This window comes from Pelodiscus sinensis, chromosome 1, assembly GCF_049634645.1.
Source record: "Pelodiscus sinensis isolate JC-2024 chromosome 1, ASM4963464v1, whole genome shotgun sequence".
Lineage (NCBI taxonomy): Eukaryota > Metazoa > Chordata > Testudines > Trionychidae > Pelodiscus > Pelodiscus sinensis.
In genome coordinates, this window is record NC_134711.1 from 5757484 (window position 1) to 5781119 (window position 23636).

A 23636-nucleotide genomic window follows, 5' to 3' on the forward strand; every position below is an offset into this window, starting at 1 on the left:
TATCACAGGGAGGAGGGAGAACAATTGTTCTCCTTGGCCTCTGATGATAGGACAAGAAACAATGGGCTTAAATTGTGGCAATGGAGCTTTAGGTTGAACATTAGGAAAAACTTCCTAACTCTCATGGGGGTTAAACATTGGAATAAATTGCCTAGGGAGGTTATGGAATCTCCATTGTTGGAGATATTTAAAAGCAGTTTGGACAGACATCTATCAGGGATGATATAGACCATGGTTGGTCCTGCCATGAGGGCAGGGGACTGGACTTGATGATCTCTTGATCATCAAGTCCAGTGGCCAATGCCAGGTGCCCCACGGGGAATGAACAGAACAGGTAATCACCAAGTACCGTATTTTAGCGCACATAACCCGTGAGTTATATGAGTTTTTACAAACCCCGCACTCCCCCCATGGGGTACACTCAGGTGCGGGGTATACAATATTTTTTTTACTCACCTGGTGAGTTCACGCGCAGCCGCCAGCCTCCAGGAAGGGGAGCGCTCATCCCCCTGGTTCCTGCACAACCGCAGGAAGGGGTGGGGGAGCGCTCATCCCCCGGTTCCTGTGCAGTCACAGGAACCAGGGGAATGAGCGCTCCCCTGCCCGGAGGCTGCGCAGGAACCAGAGGGATGAGCACTCCCCCACCTGGAGGCTGGCAGCTGCACAGGAACCGGGACGGTGAGTGCCTGCAGAAACCGGGGCGTTTAGGCTGGCTAATTCTCCCCTCCCCCCAGCACCAAGAATTAGCTAATATACCCCAGCACAGTTTGAAAGAAAAGTCTTATATACCCTGTGGTTTATACTCATGCGCAGGGTATACAAGATTTTTTTTACTCAATTTGGAAAAACTGTGGGGTATATTCGGGTGCAAGGGATATTCGCTAAAATATGGTAATTCATCCCCAGCTTCTGGCCAACAGAGGATAGGGACACCATCCCTGCCCATCCTGGATAATAGCTATTAATGTACCTAACCCTCCACATTATGTCTTTCCAGATCACATTTCTCTTCCTTTAACCCTTCTTTATTAAAAGAACGCAAATTCATAGGGCCCCGCAGGCCTACTATGAGATTACTAGGAAAGCTTTCACCTGCATAATTTCCATTGTTCAATTTCTACTTTGGCCCATGCGTACTGCCCTAGAAAACAAAATGGTATGATCATAAAGTAATGGTTTTATACACGTTTGAGTCATTTCTAACCTGCCTCCCTTTCCACTCCAATATCAAAATGTTGGAAGGATCAAATACCATGGAAGAAATCAGACTTTCTACAGCACAGGTTTTCACACAGTTCTACCCACAATTCCTTGATTTTTCTAGATCATTTTAATCTAAGCAGGTTGTCCTCCTCAACATGGCATTATTAGCTCGGATTCTGAGACGACACATGCCGATTTAACTCAATTAATTTCATTTAAGTGTTTCCTCATTTGCATTCATATGAGAACTTGAAGCCTTCACATCAAGACTGAATACCTTTCTAAAAGATAAGGTTTAGTCAAACAAGATATTGGACTCAAAGAAGAAACTAGATGAAAATATATCGCTTACGTTATAGAAGACGACCAACTGGTTTCAAGCATTTGGATTATTTGACTGCTCACACACAAAAAATACAAACTACATTTTAAAAAAAAGTGAGAAAACATTGCATGCTTCAAACCACAACCAACCAGACTGATGCTGTCAGTTTAAAGTGTGGTTCTATACTAATAAGGGGTATAGAAGTGACATCATGGGCTTCCCTGTTTATTGCATCACAATTAATTTATATTTTCCTCAGTTTACAGGTAAAATCAAGGGTTTCTTTTTTACATCCCAGCTCTGAAAACTCATGTTGGCATCTGGAAATCAGGGCATATCTTTTTCCTGTTTATCAATCATGGAAATAAAGGGTACATTTAACATAGAGGGTAATTAGCCATTGGAACAACTTACCAAGGATCATGGTGGATTCTTTATCAGCAACAATTTTAAACAAAGATTAAAGTTATTTCTAAAAGAACTGTTTTAGGAATTATGTTCAACTTCTACAACCTGTATTATACAGGCTATCAAACTGATTATCACAATAGTCCTTTCTGGTCTTGGAATCTATAAACCAGCCTCATGAAGAGGGTAAAAATTCTGCAAGCTATACTAGGTCTTCACAGTTACACCTGTGGAACCCCATTGCTTTCCAAGTAAGCCCTCCTTTGCATTTGTGTAACTTTAACAAAAGCATCAGGAACAATCCAAATGTAACTGAGGATCATTTAGTCTGCAGAATCTTCAGTGCCAATGATGATGCATTAGGAAAGAACCATGCTTGGCTTAGGCCATATTCTTCACTTCAGGGAAGACAAACTTGGCGGTGATCCATCCTCCAGAGTTCAATTTAGCAGATCTAGTTAAGATCCACTAAATCAAACTCAGGTGGGTGCCCCCATCAGCAGCCAGTACTCTGCTCCTGCGAGAAGTAAGGGAAGCCAAAGGGAGCATTTATTCCTGTCAGTCTCCCACTACAAGGACAGCAGAGAAACCTGAAGCAAGGTGTGTTGACTCTAGCTATGGTAGTTGGAGTTGACCATCTTGATTTGACTTTCCCCTATAGTGTAGGCCTGGCCTTAGATCTCATAGTGAGACCGCAATGCTGTCAAGTAAAACAAAACACAGTTTAACTTAACTGAGCAACTTTAAACTAGAAGTAACTGATAGCCATTAAACAGGAAACTGCACTATAAAACATTTTCACAGTCCCTTTTCAAGGCAAAATTGCATTTTTTAATATCTTATTCAGTAGGATATTTTAAACACAAGTACCTCTATTAAGCTCAACAGGAATCATGCTTAAAGTACCTTGCTCAATCAGGGTACACAGCCAGTGACTTAATTTTAGAAATTACTATGTCATTCCTATGGAGATATTTGCTTATTCTTATATTTGGGGTTACTGTCATTTGATTACATTATTCACCCCTTTGCCATAAGATTTACATATCACTAATCATAATATCATTCCACAGAACGGCATAAATACGTAAAGCTTCCGGCTTGTCTCTTATTGGAATTTTACCAAGTGCCCTCGTGGGGTGTCTGAGCAATGCAGCCCTAAGAACTGCTTTAACAGTGCACGCGCACACTTTATGGCTATGTCTACATTGGCATGAATTTCCGGAAATGCTTAAAACGGAATACTATTCCGTTTTCAGTTTTTCCGGAAAAGGAGCGTCTACATTGGCAGGCTGCTTTTCCGGAAAAGCATCTGTGGCCAATGTAGATGCGCTTTTCCGGAAAAGAGCCCCGATCGCCATTTTCGCGATCGGGGCTTTTTTCCGGAAAAGACTACTGGGCTGTCTACACTGGCCCTTTTCTGGAACAGTGTTCCGGAATAAGGACTTATGCCCGAGCGGGAGCAGAATAGTATTTCCGGAATAGCGGCTGATTTTGTACAGTAGAGCATCGTTGCTTTTCCGGAAATTCAAGGGCCAGTGTAGACAGCTTGCAGCTTATTCCGGAAAAGTGGCTGATTTTCCGGAATAAGTGGCCCAGTGTAGACACAGCCCTCAGTTCCAGAAAGCAAGAGGCAGTAGGGGAACCCCTGTAAACATGCAGCACTGGCAGAGAAATAGAATTTCAAAGTAAATGTATTTCTCCAAACAGGCAAGAAGGTGACTAAACAGCTACTGCTACAGGGAAATGACTCCAAGGCTCACCTGAAAATTACTGCAGATTTTGTTAAGTACAGTAGGAGCTGCTTTGATTTTCTGGAAAGATTCTACAGTCTAAGCTAACATCTCTCCTGAGTGGCAAATGGAGAAAGGGATACTGTACACAATCCTGCCACAGCTCAAGTGACTCAGTGTCTTATAATTATGTGCATTAATACACATGGCCATTTTTTGTTTCATTAGTAAAAGGCAAAAAGAACTTTAATAGCTCAAGGCAATATTAGTTTTTACCATATACACTAGGGTTTTCAATTACCTGATAGCACCATGAGCTCTGCATACTCTAATAGGCCACTGACTGGAGATACCTTTAAACAAAATTCTCTGAAAAACACATAGTTGTCATGTCCTAACAACTTGTATGTATATTTCATGTGGACTGTATATGCTCAATTACACCTATGGAACAGCTGCTCCAAAGCACACTGTCTTGTCAAGTCAGAGGGATGCTCCCTTAGCACCCTACAGAATGCGACAAAGAAAAGAGACCAAGAAAAAGAAATGTCAAAGTTCAAGACCTGTCTCCTCCATTGCCCAGTAATGGAACCCATTTTTCTGGCTCACAGATATCATCTCTCCCCTTCCTATCTGTATCCCTCTGTTATATAATGGTCTGCCTATTCGCTTTCAGAATGAGCTGAAGAAGTAGGTCGGCCTCACGAACACTCATCGCCTAATAAACCATCTTGTTAGTCTTTAAAGTGACTACATGACTCCTTTTTTTTGTTTTACCAATATCAGACTAACACGGTTACCTCTCTGTTACTCCCTAATTAGGGTTTATCCAGACTATACAGTTCCCAGTAGGAATGTTAAATTTAGTTTAATGAACTAATCGACTAGTTGACTGACTAGTTGACGGAAAATCTATGAGCGGGGGACCCCCCTGCGGCCCTACCTTTTAAATGTATTAAGAGCCATCAGGCTGTAATGCATTTAAAAGGCTGAAACAGTGGGGGCAACCCAGTGCAAGCCAGAAACCAGCTCACGCTGGGTTCGCCCCTCTCCCCCCTGCTGCGCTCCAGCCTTTTAAACGTATTAAGAGCCAGTAGGCTCAGAATACATTTTAAAAACAGAGGCATACCATCTGGGACTGGGTGGAAGCCAGTAATCAACTGATTCCCGGCTTCTGCCCAGTTCCATTATTCCCCTGCCTCCCTTGCCCCCCGCAGAGAACGCGCGGAGGGGCAAGGGAGGGGTGGGGGACTAGCTTTTAAGCCAGCTCCCCCCAACACCGGCTTCTGCTCCTTCCCCTTGCTGCCTCTGATAGAGGCATCAAGATGGGAAAGCGACTACTCGAGGGACTAGTTAACTATTCAATAAGGTTTTGCTGATCAGATAATCGACTAGTCAACTAGTTGCTTACACCCCTAGTTCCCAGCCTACACTGTACTATCCCCAACAAGTTAGCCTGCTTAAACACAGCCAGCATCAGTGGTTTGCTCTCCCACAAGGGAGGCTATAAGCAGCGCATCTGCCCACATTTATAAAGGTACCACACAGTGCTAAGAAATCACATTTAATCTTAAGGTGAAAGCATTGCAAAGAAAACACTAACAACACGAAAAGAACCTGGGATCAAGTGTTCCTAGGGGCTGTTGGTGGCCAGCCACGTATTCTGAATGAGCTGGCGCCTCCTCAGGAAATGGACTTCCTTCCTAAGTACAGAGAATCACAGTCATCCAGCGTCAGACAATAAAATGCATTCATCTCTGTGGTCAGGTCGGCATTTGACAGGACTGGGCACAATCTGCAGGCTAGCCTTGTACAGTGATGAGAGCTTAGCTACTGCACACTATGTGATGGGCATTACTGAGTTTATGCAACGCTCCGAAAATCAAAATAATCAGAAGAGATAAGCATTATTTAGAAGCTGTTTTGCTGATATTTTCCTCACTTGGTCTTATTATTGCTGAGCACATTCACACAGAGTTGGCTTTTATGTTTATTAAATAGGTCCATCTTCTCGTTACTCCCCAGTGAAGTCAGAATCCTTTGCGACATCACAGTCAGCTCCTCCACAACTTGTCATTTGTATTGCACACACAGAAGATTAGGATTTCAGGAGATGAAAAAGCACCAGGAGCAGATGAACTATGTGAATAGGTACGGAGGAGAGTTCAGGCAGTGCTTACATAAGGAAACAGTTTTGCTAGGTCTTCTACTTATTTGTCATGCGATCTTGAGCAATTATTGAACCAGTCCTTTTAACTAAATATTCAGGAATGACCAGACGTGCCTTATTTTTGGGAGGCTTCTATATTCTAGCACTGAAGCCACCAAATCATAGATTCCGTGGAAAGCACTCAGCAAGAGGTTGTGGGGGAGAAAAATCCATCAACTGGCACTCAGATGTCACAAATGAATGCTCTTCCCACATCCCCTCCTAAACAGACACACAAACGCTCTCTTTAGCGAACAACCAGCCCTGAAAAAGTTTGCTGTGTAGGAGAAATGAAAGCCCATCAAGTTAAACAAAGGGGCCATGACACTAGATATATCCAGTAGATATAGTACACTTAGATTTTTAGAAAGCCTTTGAAAAGGTCCCTCACCAAAGGCTCTTGTGTAAATTACAAGGCCATGGGATAAGAGGGAAGGTCCTTTCTTGGACTGAAAACTGGTTAAAAGACAGGAAACAAAGGGTAGGAATAAATGGTAAATTTTCAGAGTGGAGAGGGGTAACTAGTGGTGTCCCCCAAGGGTCAGTCCTGGGACCAATCCTTTTCAACTTATTCATAAATGATCTGGAGAAAGGGGGAAGCAGTGAGGTGGTAAAGTTTGCGGATGATACCAAACTGTTTAGGATAGTCAAGACAGAAGCAGACGGTGTGAGGGACTCCAAAAAGTTCTTGTCAAACTGAGTGATTGGGCAACAAAATGGCAAATGAAATTTAATGTGGGTAAGTGTAAAGTAATGCATATCGGGAAAAATAACCCCAACTATACGTACAGTATGATGGGGGCTAAGTTGGTTACGACAAATCAGGAAAGACATCTTGGAGTTATCGTGGACAGTTCTCTGAAAACTTCCACACAGTGTGCAGCGGCGGTCAAAAAGGCAAATAGGATGCTAGGAATAATTAAGAAAGGGATAGAAAATAAGACACAGAATACCTTACTGCCCCTGTGTAAAATGATGGTACGCCCACATCTTGAATACTGTGTACAGATGTGGTCTCCTCACCTCAAAAAAGATATTTTGGCCTTGGAAAGGGTTCAGAAAAGGGCAACTAAAATGATTAGGGGTTTGGAACGGGTCCCATATGAGGAGAGGTTAAAGCGACTGGGACTCTTCAGTTTAGGAAAGAGGAGACTGAGGGGGGATATGATAGAGGTATATAAAATCATGAGTGGTGTGGAGGGGGTGAATAAAGAAAAGTTAATTATTAATTCCCATAATAGAAGAACTAGAGGACACCAAATGAAATTAATGGGTAGCAGGTTTAAAACTAATCAAAGAAAGTTCTTCTTCGCACAGCCTGTAGTCAACCTGTGGAACTCCTTGCCAGAGGAGGCTGTGAAGGCTAGGACTATAACAAAGTTTAAAGAGAAGCTAGATAATTTCATGGAGGTTAGGTCCATAAAAGGCTATTAGCTAGGGGATAGAAATGGTGTCCCTGGCCTCTGTTTGTCAGAGGCTGGAGACAAATCGCTTGATCATGGTCTTCGGTCCACCCTCTCTGGGGCACCTGGTGTTGGCCACTGTCGGCAGACAGGCTACTGGGCTAGATGGACCTTTGGTCTGACCCAGTACGGCCATTCTTATGTTCTTATGACATAAATGTGAGACAGAGAAACAGAAAATGAAGGAGATAAGAAACCAGGGGAAAAAAAGAATCAAAGGAAAAAAAATTAACAGCAATGAGAGGATGACAAAATTAGACACAAAAATAAAAGTGGAGGAAAACTTTTTCTTAACCTGGTTATTAACTTTTAATTTCCTTTACAGTTTGTGTAAAGGGGAGATGTTACATGCACGATGAAGAAAGGGTGTTCCATCTTGCATGACCTATTTAGCTGGGCAGCACACAGAGCTGTGAACCCCACCTCTTTCTAAGCTGCAACATACGCCTCTAAAATAAGGACAACCCTGCCTACTAAACTCGCTGATATGTTGTAAAGCTGAACTAACCCTTTGTGCAGTGCTCTCAGAAGCTCAGATGAAAGATGTGGAAGTGCAAAATATTGTATTAAGAAAATTTCCCTAGCACCAATAAAACTAGAGAAATAAACGCTGAAAAGCTGTATTTATATAGGCAGAGCTTCCTCTGCCGATAACAGTTTCAGCCAGGATTTTTAGAAAACGAATTCTGAGGTTTTGGCTCTAACCCAGAAAAATAAATTTGCACTCTGTGTGCCAGTCCTTCCTCTATTAGATAAGGTGAAATGATGTCTAGATGCACAAGGAATTGGAGGAAGTCTCCCTCCTGACCAGAAATAAGAATATCCAAGAGACAATCAATACTAGGAGCAACAGATAGCACTAAATACAATTTATTTGGGCAGAAAATTAAAAAAAAAATAGGTGAATAGATGACTTGTCAGGAAGAAATTTGCTCAACCATGTTAATAGAGGTTGAACCTCTCTAGTTCTGCACCCTCGGGATCTGAACAACCAGAGCATTTGCCGAACCACGAAGAGGTCATTATGATCTAGCAGCATTAGCAACACTTCTGCTGCTTACTGGGCTCTTAGAAGACATGTAGGGGTAAATTAGAGGTAAGTAACAGCATAGAACACTGAGTGCCAAGACTGGTGGCTATAAACAGACTTTTTGGGACTTCCAGAAACTTGGCCACACTCAGGATAAGTGGACATCTGGCTAACTAAAATCATGCCAGACCAAGGATATTACTCAGGACCAAATCTACACAAACACACCCCCAAATCCCAGACCAGGAGTGTTCTACCTGCTCTACCCAAGATCCACAAATCTGGAAATCCCAGACGACCCATCATCTTGTCATAGGTACACTTACAGCAGGATTCTCTGGTTATATTGACTTTCTCCTCAGACCCTATGCTACCAGCACTCCTAACTATCTTAGAGACACCACCGACATCCTGAGGAAACTATGGAACATCAGTAATCTTCCTGAAAACACCATCCTGGCCACCATGCATGTAGATGCTCTTTACACCAACATTCCACACAATGATGGATTACTGGCTGTCAGGAACACTATCCCTGATGACACCACTGAACACTTGGCTACAGAGCTTTGTGACTCTGTCCTCACCCACAACTATTTCCAATTTGGGGACAATTTATATCTTCAAGTCAGCAGCACAGCTATGGGCACCCGAATGGTCCCACAATATGCAAACATCTTTATGGCTGGCCTCGAATAACGTTTCCTCAGCTCTTGCCCCCTAGCACCTTTACTCTACTGAAGTTACTCTGACGACATTTTCATCATATGGACCCATGAGAAGGAGACCCTAGAAGAATTCCACAGGGATTTCAACAAACTTCCACCCCACCATCAACCTTAGACTGGACCAGTCCACACAAGAGATCCACTTCCTAGATACTACAGTACAATTACACAACGGCCACATTTCCACCACCTTATACCAGAAACCTACCGACTTACATTTACCTACATGCCTGTAACTCCCATCCCAGAAACATTTCACAGTCAATTGTTTATAGCCAGGTCCTAAGATACAACCGGATTTGCTCCAGTCCCACAGAAATAAATACCTACAGCAGCGGTGGGAAACCTCAGGCCCTCGGGCGTGGCCCTCATCTTGCCTGGTTCCAGCCCCTGAAGCTCAGGGCTCTCCCCAACATTGAGGAGCCGGTGCTGGTGCTCAAGTGCCCCTGCTGCCTTGCCTCATGGGGCTGGAGCACACAAATTCTATTAGACTGGAACCCCCTAGGCTCTGGTGTGTGAGAAGTGTCCTTCTCCTCATTGGGGGGCCTCAGTGAGGGGGTTTTTGTTCTGCTTCTCACTTGTGTATGGCCCCCAAGTGATTTTTCTGTGGGTCAGCGGCCCCCAATTGAAAAAAGGTTCCTCACCCTTGAACTACAGGTTCTAGATCAAGCATTCTTAAAACTTAAATACCCACTTGGAGAAATGAAAAAACAGATTGACAGAGCCAAACGAGGATCCAAGCATCAGCTTCTTCAAGAAAGGCCCAACGAAGAAAACAACAGAAGACCACTGGTCCTCACCGACAACCCCCAACTTAAACCCCTCCCGCACATCAGTGACAAACTACAACCTCTCCTGGAAAATGACCCCTCATTCTCAGGCCATGGGCAACAGGACAGTCCTCACATACAGCCAACCCCCTAATCTCAAACAAATTCTTTCTAGAAACGACATAACACACCTCTATCATACTCACCCAGGAACCCAACCCTGCAATCAGCTCCAGTGTCAACTGCACCTACACATCCATACAAGCATCATCATCACAGGACCTAACCACATAAGCCACCAAATCAAAGGCTCATACAAACTGCACCTCCACCAATGTGATCTAAGCCATCAAGTGCCAGCACTGCCCCTCTGCCACATATATTAACCAAACTGGACAGTATATACGACAATGGATTAACGGACACAAATCGGATATTCGAAATGGTACCACACAGAAACTTGTTGGGGAACATTTCAACTTGCCTGGGCACTTACTCATCCATCTAAAAGTGACTAAAAACCACTGGAGAGAAAAGCTGCAGAACTTGATATAATGTACAAGTCTGACACCTACAATAAAGGTTTAAACAAAGACCTTAACTGGATGGCCCTCTACATTCCACACTCTAATGACATAAAAAGCCAAGCACCGGGTACTTGGAGTATTCAGAACCCTCTCCATCCGTCTCATTTACCATGGACACGGACAATATATTTTTTTCCTTCCTTTCCCTCCCCATTCCCTATCTTTCTCTGCTATTTATTTGTCCCTTAGGCCCCTTAACTCCATTCATATTTTTTTTAAGTGTTCAAGGGGCTGCAAGACTATCTGTTGTTGTTTAAGTTTATTCAGTTACCGACTAACCCGGCTACCCCCCGAGGCCAGAGAATGTCAGCCTAGAGAGGTTCAACCTGTACTCAATAACTGAGTGGGAGTCATGAGACTACATTCTAGCTATCCCTGGTTCTGTCACCACCTTTCTACAGCCTTGGGCAAGTCACTTCACATTTCCATGCTCCATGTCCCCCATCTGTGAAATGACATCAAGGGGTGCAGCCCTCCTGGCCAAATTGGCGCCTTCTCCTGCTCATACTGGGGATTAGCTCAAGGCTGATGCCCACATCTGCAGTCTGCCGATTATCACGGTCTCTGCCCCCACCCCACAGCTCCTCTCTCTGCTCTCAGAACCGCAGCATCCGATTTGTGCTTCGACCCTCCAACTATGTCGGCATCTGGGTTCCCCCCTTCTGGGAGAGGAGTGTATCTTCCCAACAATCCAGCCACCTCCTCAGGGGCGAGTGGGGGGACATGGGCCCACTAACTACTCAAGGCACCAACTCAGGGATCCTGTAAATAAGCAGCCTCCTGCTAGTCCACTGTACCCTCAGTCAGTGCTGCTCTACTTCGCTGGGCCACTCCCCCTTGGCCCCAGCACCGTCTTCGCCTTCACCTCAGGGCAGTCAGAGCTGCTCAGGCCTAGGAGTCAGCCACTGCTCTGTTCAAGGCGCTCTCAGTTCTCTCAGCCCTCCATGGATGTAGCCCTTACTCCCTGGGCTCTGCCCTGCAGCTCCCTTTTACCGGAGTCTACTGGGCCCTGATTGGTTGCCCCCTGCACCTCCTCAATTGGCTAGGATTCCTGCAGCCACGTTGGGCTGCTCGCAGGATTCTCCTCCATTGCTCCTTCTGAGGCAGGACTTGGCTACCCCTTTTCTGTCTGAGAGACACCCCATCACAAATGGGGCTAATGAGATTTCTTGGCCTTTACAAATGCACTTCCAAAGCTACAAATGACACGTGCAAGTCTTTCTACTCACCGCTAGTGCTCCCAGGAGTGCTGAACTGGGAGGTGTCAAGGAACTTCCGAGGCGTAGGCAAGTTAGTCACATCAATAAGTGGCATGGGAGAAGCATCCTTCACAAGTGAACTGGGCAGGGGGGGAAAAAAATGAACCAACATATTATTGTTACTTATTACGGCAGTACCCAGGGACCCCAATCATAGACCATCATCCTATTATGCTAGGCACTATAAAAACACTTAACATGGACAGTCCCAGCCCTGAGAAGCTTACAGTCTAAGTATAAGAGCGGAAACAACAGTTGGATACCAACAGAAGGGAGAGTATAAGAAAACAAGACAAAAGAGTCACTACTACTGCAAGCACATTTAAAAAGACAAGCGTAAGAGGAAAGCAGGGCCCCTATCCCATAACTAGAGCCATAAAGGCAGCCCTCTTCCCACATGAAGCCTCACTGATTTAATATATGTCACCAGGGCTGCTGACGGAGAATGGGAGGGAGGGTGCAGTTGTCCCAGAACCCAGCTATTTAAAACAGCCCCGGGCTCCAGGCCACCACTGCAGCCAGCCCGCAGCCCTTTGAATCGCCACTGGAACCCCATGCAGCGCAGTCCGGTTGGTGCTGAGGGATAGCTGGGGGAAGCTAATCCCTAGCCCTGCTGCTTCTGCCCAAGGCCCCGCCTATAAATTCTCACGGCCCACAGTGCACGCTTCAGAGACCTCAAGACTTGAGATGGTTTACTAAGGGATTTGCTTGGTTATTGCCAAGCATCATCTTCTAGCACTGACGAAAAGAATCCATGCTAAAATTATGGTATATAGTCTTTCTACAGCTGATTCTGATCTGGGAGCTTAACCATATAATGAGGCAACCAGCTTCTAGTTTACTAGAAGGGATCAAGTCCACTTCCTGGCCTTCTAAGCAGCTGGCTTTGAATGGAAATCCCCTCCCAGCCCACTCCACAACATCCTGCATCCTCTTTCAAATTGCAGCTCATTACTTCTTCCATGAGGGTTATATATGGAAAAAAAGGCAACATTTATTTGTCAAGAGTGCATCAAGCTGCCCACCCACATAAGGTAAGGCAAGAGGCCGAATGAGGAAGCAGGTTAAGAAAAACAAACAATGCTCCTATAATAAGATTACTAGGTTACCTTAGGGGCAGGAACAGTAACTCAGCACCCACCAACTAAAAGCCCATGTGACTATGTGAAAAATCTCCTAAAAAAAAATCAACCCGCCCACTGACAATTCAGAGGCGTTAAAGTTCTGCATGTCAGTGCAGTGCAATTAACAACATTCAATTATTACAGTCGTATTCTGGGCCCTCCATTAGGATCGAGCCCAGCTTTGCTAGGCGCTGCTCTATCATCCAATGACAGACTGTCCCTGCCATGCAAGCGATGAGGTGTGACCAGAGGGGGTGTGTTCAATGTAAGGAAGGAGAGCAGGAGAGAGATACGTGTCCCTGTAGCAGGAACACGGGACTGTCGTTTATCAGCAAGTGTGTATATGGGGGCAGCAAACTTGGTGTTTGTTTTTAATTAATGGGGTGAGTAAGCAAGAGGCTATGATGACTCATTAAGAAGCCTCCTGCCTGGAAATTTCAACTACAATCAACTTCCAATTTAATAATTTGTTGAAAGTAACTGACTGAGCCCCCTCTATTTTGATTAATCCTGCTTACCCTTACTGGCTTCACTATTAGTTTTTCTTCCCATAATAAATCATGATGCTTCTTTGCTCTGCGTTGTTTTCATTGTATTCCCTCTTACCTCTCTATCTGCTTCTCTTCTCCCTATTTTCTACCTCTCACTCACTTCAGAAGACTTCAAGAAAGAACTATATAAATTGATGAAGGTTACGTCCATCAATACTTTTTAGCCAGGATGAGTAGGAACGGTGTCCCTAGCCTCTGTTTGTCAGAGGCTGGAAATGGGAAAGAGGAGAGCTATCACTTTATGATTACCTGTTCTGTTCCCTCCTTCGGGGGCATCTGGCATTGGCCACTGTCCGAAGACAAAACTCCAGGCTAGATGGATCTTTGGTCTGACCCACTATGGCCATTCTTATATTCTTAAGCATGCTTTCTCTCAGTTCTTCCTCTTACCCCTCACTAGAGCCTCTTGAACACTGCATAGGGATGGGGAATATCTATTCATCTACCCCTCCTCAACCTCTATCTCCTCCCTACTACACCATGCTAACTGCCTGCCTCTGTTGCTGCATATAGCATTCCTTAATGTGCAGCAGAGTGAAACTGCTCTGACTGCCAATGTCATTGCTACCCACCGGGTTACAAATAGCAGCAGTGGAAACTGACAACACTTTTGCCTGTCCTCACTGGGCTGCAGTGTGACAATGTCTGAGTAGCAGGAGTGGCACTGGAGTAGTCCGTCTGCAGGCTCAGGAAGGAAGCACGAACTCGGACTTTAAGGTCAGAAGGGACCATCATCGTTCAGTTTTATTCTCCACCACCAGAGCTCGATATATTCCCTCCTGCTCCCAATGAAAGGTTAGATTCTGCAGAAGATGACGACAATCTCTCTCTGTAGGGCCTTCTACTTATCAAGGGAGAAAATAATTCCTCCCGCCCCTGCCCGCAAGGTCTCAGTTAACACTAATTAAAGCCAACCTTTTCCCTTTCTCTTTGTTCTGGTGTCCCACGCGGTTAGTAGATTTGATGTACAGATGACGGTGCAGTTCATCTATTAAGACTAAGTGCAAGTTCATCTTCTTACTGTGAAGCTCTAACCTCAGATCACTCAGGCCCTCCACCTGAAGAAGAGGACCCTCTAACGAATCCACTGCTGATACCTGCAAAGAAAATTAAATACGTAAGACAAGTATCATGTTACTAAATTTTATTAAATAGTAAATGGAGGTTCCGTTCTCCTAACCCTAAACCTTCCTCGCTGTTTTCCACACCCCTTTTTCCTTGAGTCAATGAGAAACCATCTCTGTTCTTTCTGGTACATATCAATACCATGCTGAGTACTACCCAGAAGGTTGTTTCAAGCAGGCAGACTCAATAGAAGAGAAATATATTTTTCATTTTGTTCCCAAAAAAGCACGTTAGCTTACAGAACTGACATAAGCACAAACACAATCAGTGTCACAGGCACTTTCACACTTCTCATCAGATGTTTGTGTGAAAGAGAATCTATTCTGAACATTGTTAAACAAAACCAGAGCACAGGGCTTCTCGCAATATATTTAGCAAGTAAGAAGGCTTTGAAAATACTCTGCTGTAATAGCTGGTCTTAAGTCTTCTTCCTCTGACTTGAGCCAAATTTATGGTGACCATATTTCCCCATGCAGAATGCGGGACACCAAGGGGGACGGGGCCTGCTGGTGCTCAGGACTTTAGTCCAAAGGTGGGGCAGGCTGCTGCAGCTTAGGGCTTCAGTGCCACGGAGGAGGAGGACAGGCCAGTGGCGCTCAGGGCTTCAGCCCTGCAGGAGGGCAAGGGGATGAGGGCCGCTGGCACACAGCACTTCAGCACACAGGGGAAGGAGGAAGGGACACCACCGTTTGTGCCAGGAGCCCCAGTACTCGGGGCTCCAACAGCTGAAGCTCCAAGTGCCGGCGGCTCTCCGCCCACCCTGCCCCACAGCAGGGATGAAGTTCGCTCCCGCAGAAGGCGGGAAGGAAGGGGAGCTGCCAATGCTCGGGACTTCAGAGGCTGAAGACCTGAATGCTGGCGGCTCCTCCACCCACCGCAAGAGAAATACAGGACAATGTGCCCGTTTAAAACAAAAACAAAAAGAAGTCAGGATGCTGGGAGAAGCCTTAAATAAGGGACTGTCCTGGTAAAAACGGGACAATTAGTCACCCTAGCCAGACAGACAGTCTCACATCCATGTACACAATGAAAGCTCCCCAAGCTTCCCAGAATAGTCACACCATTCCCATTTACAGATAGAGGCAATGGGCATGAAGACGTTAGAGTCACTTACCCATGTATAGCTGTGAGGCAGTGCAGTAGCACAGCAGAAAATGGAAGTCTGGAGTCCTTTATCTCCTAGACTCCTATTCTAACTTTTAAACCATCAAATTGCGATTTACATAGGAATCGCCGACTGCCTGGTGAGAAGTGAGCAAAGTATTCAGAGCTATCAAGAGCTAAGAGGTTCACGTTTTAAGGTTAATTAATAAACACTTTCAGCATGAAACAAGGTTCTCTCTAATTTTGAGACTATTCAAGCAACAGGCAGTGGCTTGAGCTGGCACAATGCATGTAGGCTCTGGGCAAACTTCTTCCACAAAACTGCCAATGTATTTCAAGAGTGACCAGCTAATGTCTGCTGGGCACTAGAATGAGATCCTTCACAAGCATCCAGCTGTGCCCTGAAAATTAATTTGACCACAAAACTTGGGGAATGGCAAACCAGGAGATCCTGTCAATTCACATTTGGCCCAGGATTTATAGTGTACAAAGCCATGCTTTTACAAACATCTAAGATATTTCTGCAGCTGTTCTGAATCTAGCTACCTCATCCCCTTTGTAGTGTATGAAATCTAAACACCACAGCACTAAATACCCGGAAGTGACTAGCAACAAAAGTGAGACTTATTCCAGAGATTTATTATCCAAGTAAAAAGACATGCTCATTCAAGACAGCATAAATGGAAGCAGACTGAATTTTTTAAAATCTCTTTTAATTATCTAGGATCATGTTAGTAAAAATAAATGAAGACATTTGCTTCAGACTTAGTTTAAATTCTAACAATGCACCTGTCAGCTAGATATTAAAAATGAAAAGCATGGAGATTTAGTAAGCAGGTAGACAAGCTCAGGTCCTAACCCTTAATAAATATGAACAGATAAAGGCAACTCATGGGCCAAATATGTACTAATTGACTTAACCCAAAATCCAGAAATACCCTGAAGTAGCCTTCAAGGTCTTTTACATAAACTTCTCTATTAAACAGAAGAAACTAGACTTCTCCGCTTCCCCAAGAAGTCCATAACTGTGAAACGTGTTTCCTCTCATGGCTAAGAGACGAGGTTTCATAGCCTCTGGAGCATATTCCCTTATCCAAGTAGTTCCTCAATTCTTGGTTTCTGCAGCCAGAGGCTAGGGGACTTCATCAGTGGATGGTTGTCCTTGGCACTGCTCGGTTTTGCTTGGCCTGTTTAGCAGAACTTATGCCTGTATTACTGTTGAACTCTACAGACGCCCAGGTACTGTGACAATGCATGCAACATCAAAAAATGAAATACTAAAATTCTACTAAAATTTTAGAGGGGAGGGGGCAAGCAGCTAAATCTTTGTAAATATCCTAGAATCTTCCATTTTTATCAACAAACAGCCACTTGAGGCAGTGTATATTGTGGCCATTATCCCTTGGCCACGAGGGACTGGATGAGACACGCTCCTCTGCTGATCAGTGCTGGGAAAGGGCCTGTGGCCTCTGTCGGTAAAAGGCACTGTTGACAAGAGGTGAACATATTTTAATACAAGTAAGGGCAGATAATGGTGTGTGGTGACTATCTGCCCGAAGAGCTTGATCTTTTGAGGTGCTGAGTCCTTAATATCCTACGACAATAAAAGCTGGGGGGTATTCAGTACTGCCCAGCAAACACTCAGCATTTCACCAGATCAGGAACAAATACAGGAGGATCTAAATAAACAAACAGAGCTGGGAAAAGGACTTTGAAATGGGAGGCTAGTGGGAGGCAGTGAGGTAAGAGGCACTTAGAAAGCTGATACTATTTCTCACTCAAATGCCTGAGTGCTCTCCTTGGTTTTCTTCTCTCTCTTTTTTTTTTTTTAAAAAAAGAAGTCTGGCCATGTACGAAACTAAACTATTGTATTAACAGAAAACTCTAAAGCCAAGCTTTAGGAAAACAAGTACAGGAGTCGATCATTTACTGTATTGTTAAAAAAATTCCATCTAAATTTGCTTTTTTCCTTTGGTGAAAAGTACAGCTTTTTTTTTTTTTTTTTAAATGGCACTTGAGACATTTCATATTTGCAGTTAGACATGCTGAAGAGTTATGCCCTTGATAATGCCACTTTCACAGTGATGGAATTCTAGAGGTAAACAATACAGCGACGGTGCAATATTATACAGGTAGGCTCTGAGCCTTTTAACTAGCCACTGCCACACTCCAGTAAAACCCTATTTATTGCTGATTGCCAAGACACAAGAGGCTAAAGGGGAAAGATTTTATTTAAAGAACAGTTTTGGCCACAAAAAGAAATAAGGGTCTGATTCAGCTCCACTTATGTCAACGTAAAGATTCCTGTTGACTGCAGTGGGAGTTGGAATAAACCCTATGCAAAAACCTTATGCCTCCTGCTACGGGACAAGCCCAAGAAAGAAACCAACAAAACACCACTGGCCATCACCTACAGTCCTCAACTAAAACCTCTCCAACGCATCATTAGTGATCTACGACCCATCCTGAACAATGATCCCTCGCTTTCACAGGCCTTGGGAGACAGGCCAGTCCTTGCCCAAAGACAACCCGCTAACCTGAAGCATATTCTCAGCAGCAACTACACACCGCACCATAACAAATCGAACTCAGGAACCAATCCATGCAACAAACCTCGGTGCCAACTCTGCCCACATATATACACCAGCAACACCATCACAGGACCTAACCAGATCAGCCATACTGTCACTGGTTCATTCTCCTGCACATCTACTAACGTAATATATGCCATCATGTGCCAACAATGCCCCACTGCTATATACATCGGCCAAACTGGACAGTCCCTACGTAAAAGAATCAATCGACACAGATCAGATATTAGGAATGGCAACATACAAAAACCTGTAGGGGAACACTTCAATCTCCCTGAATGCACAATTGCAGATCTAAAGGTAGCCATCCTGCAGCAAAAAAAAACTTCAGGACCAGACTTCAAAGAGAAACTGCTAAGCTACAGTTCATCTTCAAGTTTGACACAATCAACTCAGGATTAAACAAAGACTGTGAATAGCTTGCTAACTACAAAAGCAGCTTCTCCTCTTTTGGAATTCACACCTCCCCATCAGCTACTAGACATGGGCCTCATCCTCCCTGATTGGATCCACCTTGTCATCTCCAGCCTGATTCTGGCCTGCATATTTATACCTGCCTCTCGAAATTTCCACTACATACATCTGACGAAGTGGGTCTTTGCCCACGAAAGCTTATGCTCCAACACTTCAGTTAGTCTATAAGGTGCCATAGGACTCCTTGCTGCTTATGCAAAAACCAGTGTCTCCTAAAGTCTGTCTTTTCTGTGTGGCTGCAAAGTCAAATCCCCTTTCTTTGCTCACAAAACAGCATTTACTCCCGTTAGCACTCCAAAGCCAATGAAGTTATAGATCCTAGCTTGCCCCTCAAATGTTGTTAGAATGCCAGATTGGGAGTAAGAAACTAGACCAATACAAAACCAACACAAAAATCAATTAAAAAGTAGTTAAATATATTTTGAGAACCATCAGTTAACAGGGAATCATCATCAAGCAGATAATTTTTTTCCTACTGGGAACTCTCCGATATTGGTCCTTGGCTCTACACTATTTAACAATTTTATCAATGACCTGGAAGAAAACAAAATCATTATTAATAAAGTTTGCAGAGGACCCAAAAACTGGTGGTAAATAAGGAAGAAGCTAGGTCACTGTTACGAGGCAATCCAGACAGTCTGGTGATCAGGGCACACACAACAGCATTTTAATATGGCCACATACGAAGTCATACATGTAGGAGCAAAGGGGGGGGGAGGGTCAAAAAACATGTGGACAAACATGATCCAGTGTATCTACTGAACGTGGAGTTTTAGAAAGCCTTTGACAAGATCTCTCACCAAAGGCTCTTAAGCAAACCAAGGAGTCATGGGATAAAAGGAAAGGCCCTCTCAGAGATCAGTAGCTGATTAAAAGATGGGAAACAAGAAGAAGGAATAAACTACCAGCTATCAGAAAGAGGGGCAAATAGTTGTGTTCCCGAAGGATCTGTACTACAAACAGATGGTTCAAAAGTGATCTGGAAAAAGGGGTAAACAGTGGGGTGGCAAAATTTGAAGATAATAGAAAAAAAAAATCACTCAATATAGTTAAATCCAAAGCAGACTGCGAAGATTTACAAAGGGGTCTCAAAATGGTGTGACTGGGTAACAAAATGGGCTTGTTTAGTCTACAGAACGGTGAAGGGAGTATGGTAACAGCTTTCAACCACCTAAAGGCAGGTTCCAAAGAGGATGGTGAGAAGCTGCTCTCAGTAATGACAGATGGCAGAACGAGGAGCAACGGTCTTAAGTTGCAGTGGGGGAGGTCTAGGTTGGATATTAAGAAAAACTATTTCCCTAGGACGGTGGAGAAGCACTGGAATGGGTAACCTAGGGAGGTGATGGAATTTCCATCGCTAGAGGTTTTTAAGTCCCCGCTTGATAAAGACATGGCTTGGATGATTTAATTGGGGTTGGCCCTGCTTTGGGCAGTGGATTGGACTCGATGGCATCCTGAGGTCTCTTGCAACCCTACGATTCTAAACCGTGGCTAGACTGAAAGCAGAAATCTGGGGAGAGGCACCTGACCCCACATGCCCCCATACAAAGCATCACCTCTGCCTACCTCAAATGGTAGATAACATTATTTGGAAAAAGGTACTCAGCCTTACAAGTTTGAAAAGCATTGTTAGAGGACAAAAAATTCATCTTCCATCTTATAGGAGTGATGGACAGTCCCCAAAGCCCAGATTCTCAAACCTCCAGGGACTGGAACCTCTCTGTCCATTAGATGCTAGTTTGGGCAAGCAGAAATATCAATAATGGAAGGTCAGAATGGGACTAGAGACTGAACACTGAGTTTATATTTGAGACATGTCTATTCACAGTTCAGAGGCCATTTGGTACACCATCACAAAAAGCAACTGCTACATAAGAAAATATGAGGGAAGATTACTGGAGAGGTAACAGCACAAAAATTTGATCGCTCACAAGAGGCAAAAAGCAAGCCACAAACAACAACACATGACATTGGAAAAAAGACAGCCCAACACCTGGACAACATGGAAAATAAATATCAGCAACCTAGATGATTTTAACTGCACACTAGTATGAATAGACACAATGCTGATATTTAAAAGGAAGAGAACTGATTTAAAAAAAAACACAAGAAATTCAATTTCATAGGAGACAGGAAAGTAAAGTGACTAATAGAAGGTTCAAACGTGTATGGCCAGATCCAAATTGGCACAGCGCGCCTGAAGTCAATCCAGACCCAGCTTTCAACCTAACCTATAATGCTTGGCAAAGTCAACAAGAAAAGGTGGATGAGCCCAGCTAGTCTCTCGCTACTGAGATTTTGGAAATCAGACCAAAAATAAGGAAAATATAGGAAGTGGCTTAATGATGAGGGCCCTCATTGAGCAAAGCACATAAGCATGTGCAATAACTTTACATATCTAAGTAGCCCCATACTAGATAAGAGATTCTCATCTCAAGCTGTTCCTACCTAGTGAATGGACCCAAAAACTGGGTGCATTTTCATGCTGTGCGTAATACTCATGGACACCTAACTACAGGACTATGCTGAATGGAGGATAGGATAAAAAATAGGAGGTTAAGGTTGGAAAAGTCACTGGATGTTTGCTTGAATGCTGCTTCATCTATCCCCAGTGCAATCAGCTCCTGAATGGAATAGATTTTACCTCAGGAAGGCATACGGAGGGAGGTGGACAAGTAAGAAAGAGGAGAAATGAGGTGATGCTCAGCATTGGGACAGACACAGAACAGGATAACAGTAAAAGCAAGAGGGAACAGGCAGTAGTTTTCTATTATTTACACTAGTTCCCGTGGGATGTTGTGGCATATTTCTTATCCTAAGAGGTGGAACTCAGCTCCCTCCTCCTCCCCCCGCCTTTCTCCTTTCTCCCTCCCTTCTCCCCTCATTGATGGGTCATTCCTGAAGGGGTGAGAAACACCAGAAATGTATTACACACTGGTTTGAAAATAAATGTTTCCAAAAACTGACCTGGTAAGTATTAGCAAGATAAGAGCTGAAATGAAAAGTTATAAAAGATTCAGTACTAATGAAGATCTTACCCACGGGAATATTTCAGAAATGGCTCTATTATCTGGGGTTGTTAGAGCCCCCAGAGTACCAACCTAACTATTTCACTCCAGGTGGTGTCAGGAGTAAATTAACAGGAACTCAGCGATTGTGTCTGATAAAAGATTAAATGCATTGAGCATGCTTTTGTCAAACAATGCAATTCATTAGATTTAAGCGCACACAAACTTAAGCATAAGGTTTAGAACATTACCTGTCTTCTGAAATAGTACTGAACAACAACAACAACAGGTTAGTGCTAGCTAAATAGCTCCCTGTCAGGGAATAAAGATATCAGGGGGAAACATTTCTCCAAGGATAACTCCCCAGAGTGCACTCTGTTATTTAAACCTTTTATAACACACAGGTCATAATGAGACCTACTTAATCATTTTTCCTAAGCTGCAATAAACTTTTAATATAAAAGAGGCATCTAACTCAAGACTGTACACCAACAGCTTCCATTCTACGTTATTTACTTTTTTCTTCCCTCCTCCCATGCTGATCAGCAAAACTGCTAGTAGTTATGACCTTGCTTCCGTCTCTGAATTAACCCTTAATTACAAGATGTTCTATTTCATTAGTGCATAGTGGCTAAGTACACTTAATATGGTTGCAATTAGCTTTATCACATAGTGGGGTATATACACCCCTCAAATCCCGGGCAACAGCTAAAGTCATCCTGCAAGAAAAACTAATGGCAATTGTCACACACTAACAAAAAGGGAAAGGAATGAATCAAGACTAATGACCGAAATAACTGGAACATGAACCTACAACAGGAGGCAATGCTCAGGCTTGTAGAAGAAGGGAGAATGAAATACCTTCATCCTGATTCAAGCAGACAATGTTAAAACAGCAGTTTAATGAAAACGGGGAAACAAAGTGGATGGATTGCTAACATGCTGCGCTGATCTAGAAGTAAATAATACTTTGCATTTACACAGCACCTTTCATCAAAGGCTTCCAGAGAGCTTTCTATCCAGGTTGCACCACTGAAATGCAGCCACCCCTACAAAGACAGGCAATGACCAACACATGACACACCAGTGAGAAGGAGCATGCCTCGTGGTTAAGAAAATTGAGGAAGGTGGGCAGCTCAGTTTTTAAGGAGTTAAAACTATAAAAGACCATTACACTACACTGTTCTATCTCCTGAGAATTAAGGAACAGGTTTTAGGACCTACCGATTTCTATCAAGAGCACTACAGGCTACGTGTTCTAGGCACCCTGCTACTGCAGGACTGCTTATGATATAATATTTCTAGTTTTAAAATGTCCTCAAAGATGGGACCATCTCCACTCCCATTTGGGGAATATTAAGCAAAACATCCTTCTGGTGAGGTCTTAACATTCAATGTAAGTTTTTCCTTTCTTATTCTTCTGTTAGTACTCACATGTACCTCCTCCTCCCCATTCCTACACTGTTTTTCTGCCTTAATTTTAATAACATTTTAAAGTCTGTGTCCCTCACAAGCCATTACTCCAGCTTCACAAATTGATCCCTTTCAAATCTTTCCTCAATCCCAGATCATGAGAGTTCCTATTAAACTCTTTGCTATTCAACAATGTCCTTCTGTCATGACAAGCCCAAGACTGGATGCACCAAGATGCTAATGTCCAGAGACAGAGAGAGGAACTACTGCTTTCCTGCTCTGTGGAACTATTACCATCCTGTTCACTTGTACTCTAGTACAAAAGATTAATGACAACCTTCACGATGCCAACGAAGAATAACTTCCCAAACATAAGGAATGTGTGAGTCAGACATACTGATTTGTTGATACCACAGTCAAAAATAATGCTAACGTTTTGCACTGGAGTACCAGTTTCAGGAAGAAGGAATGCATAATACTCTGCTGTGTGTTTTGGATGTGGACATGAAAGCCTTAGGCCATGTCTATACT

The 23636-nt window shown here is 43.7% G+C and overlaps 1 protein-coding gene across 1 annotated transcript in view; it reads right to left on the reverse strand.

The window, feature by feature from the left end:
* EXOC4 (exocyst complex component 4) overlaps positions 1-23636 on the reverse strand; it is a 626684-nt gene that overhangs the window by 552320 nt on the left and 50728 nt on the right. Inside the window, exons 4-5 of the mRNA XM_075925646.1 lie at positions 14306-14487; positions 11686-11795 (exon numbers count right to left, since the gene is read on the reverse strand). Of these exons, the coding sequence (XP_075781761.1) occupies positions 11686-11795; positions 14306-14487 (292 nt within the window). The remainder of the gene's footprint in view (positions 1-11685; positions 11796-14305; positions 14488-23636) is intronic.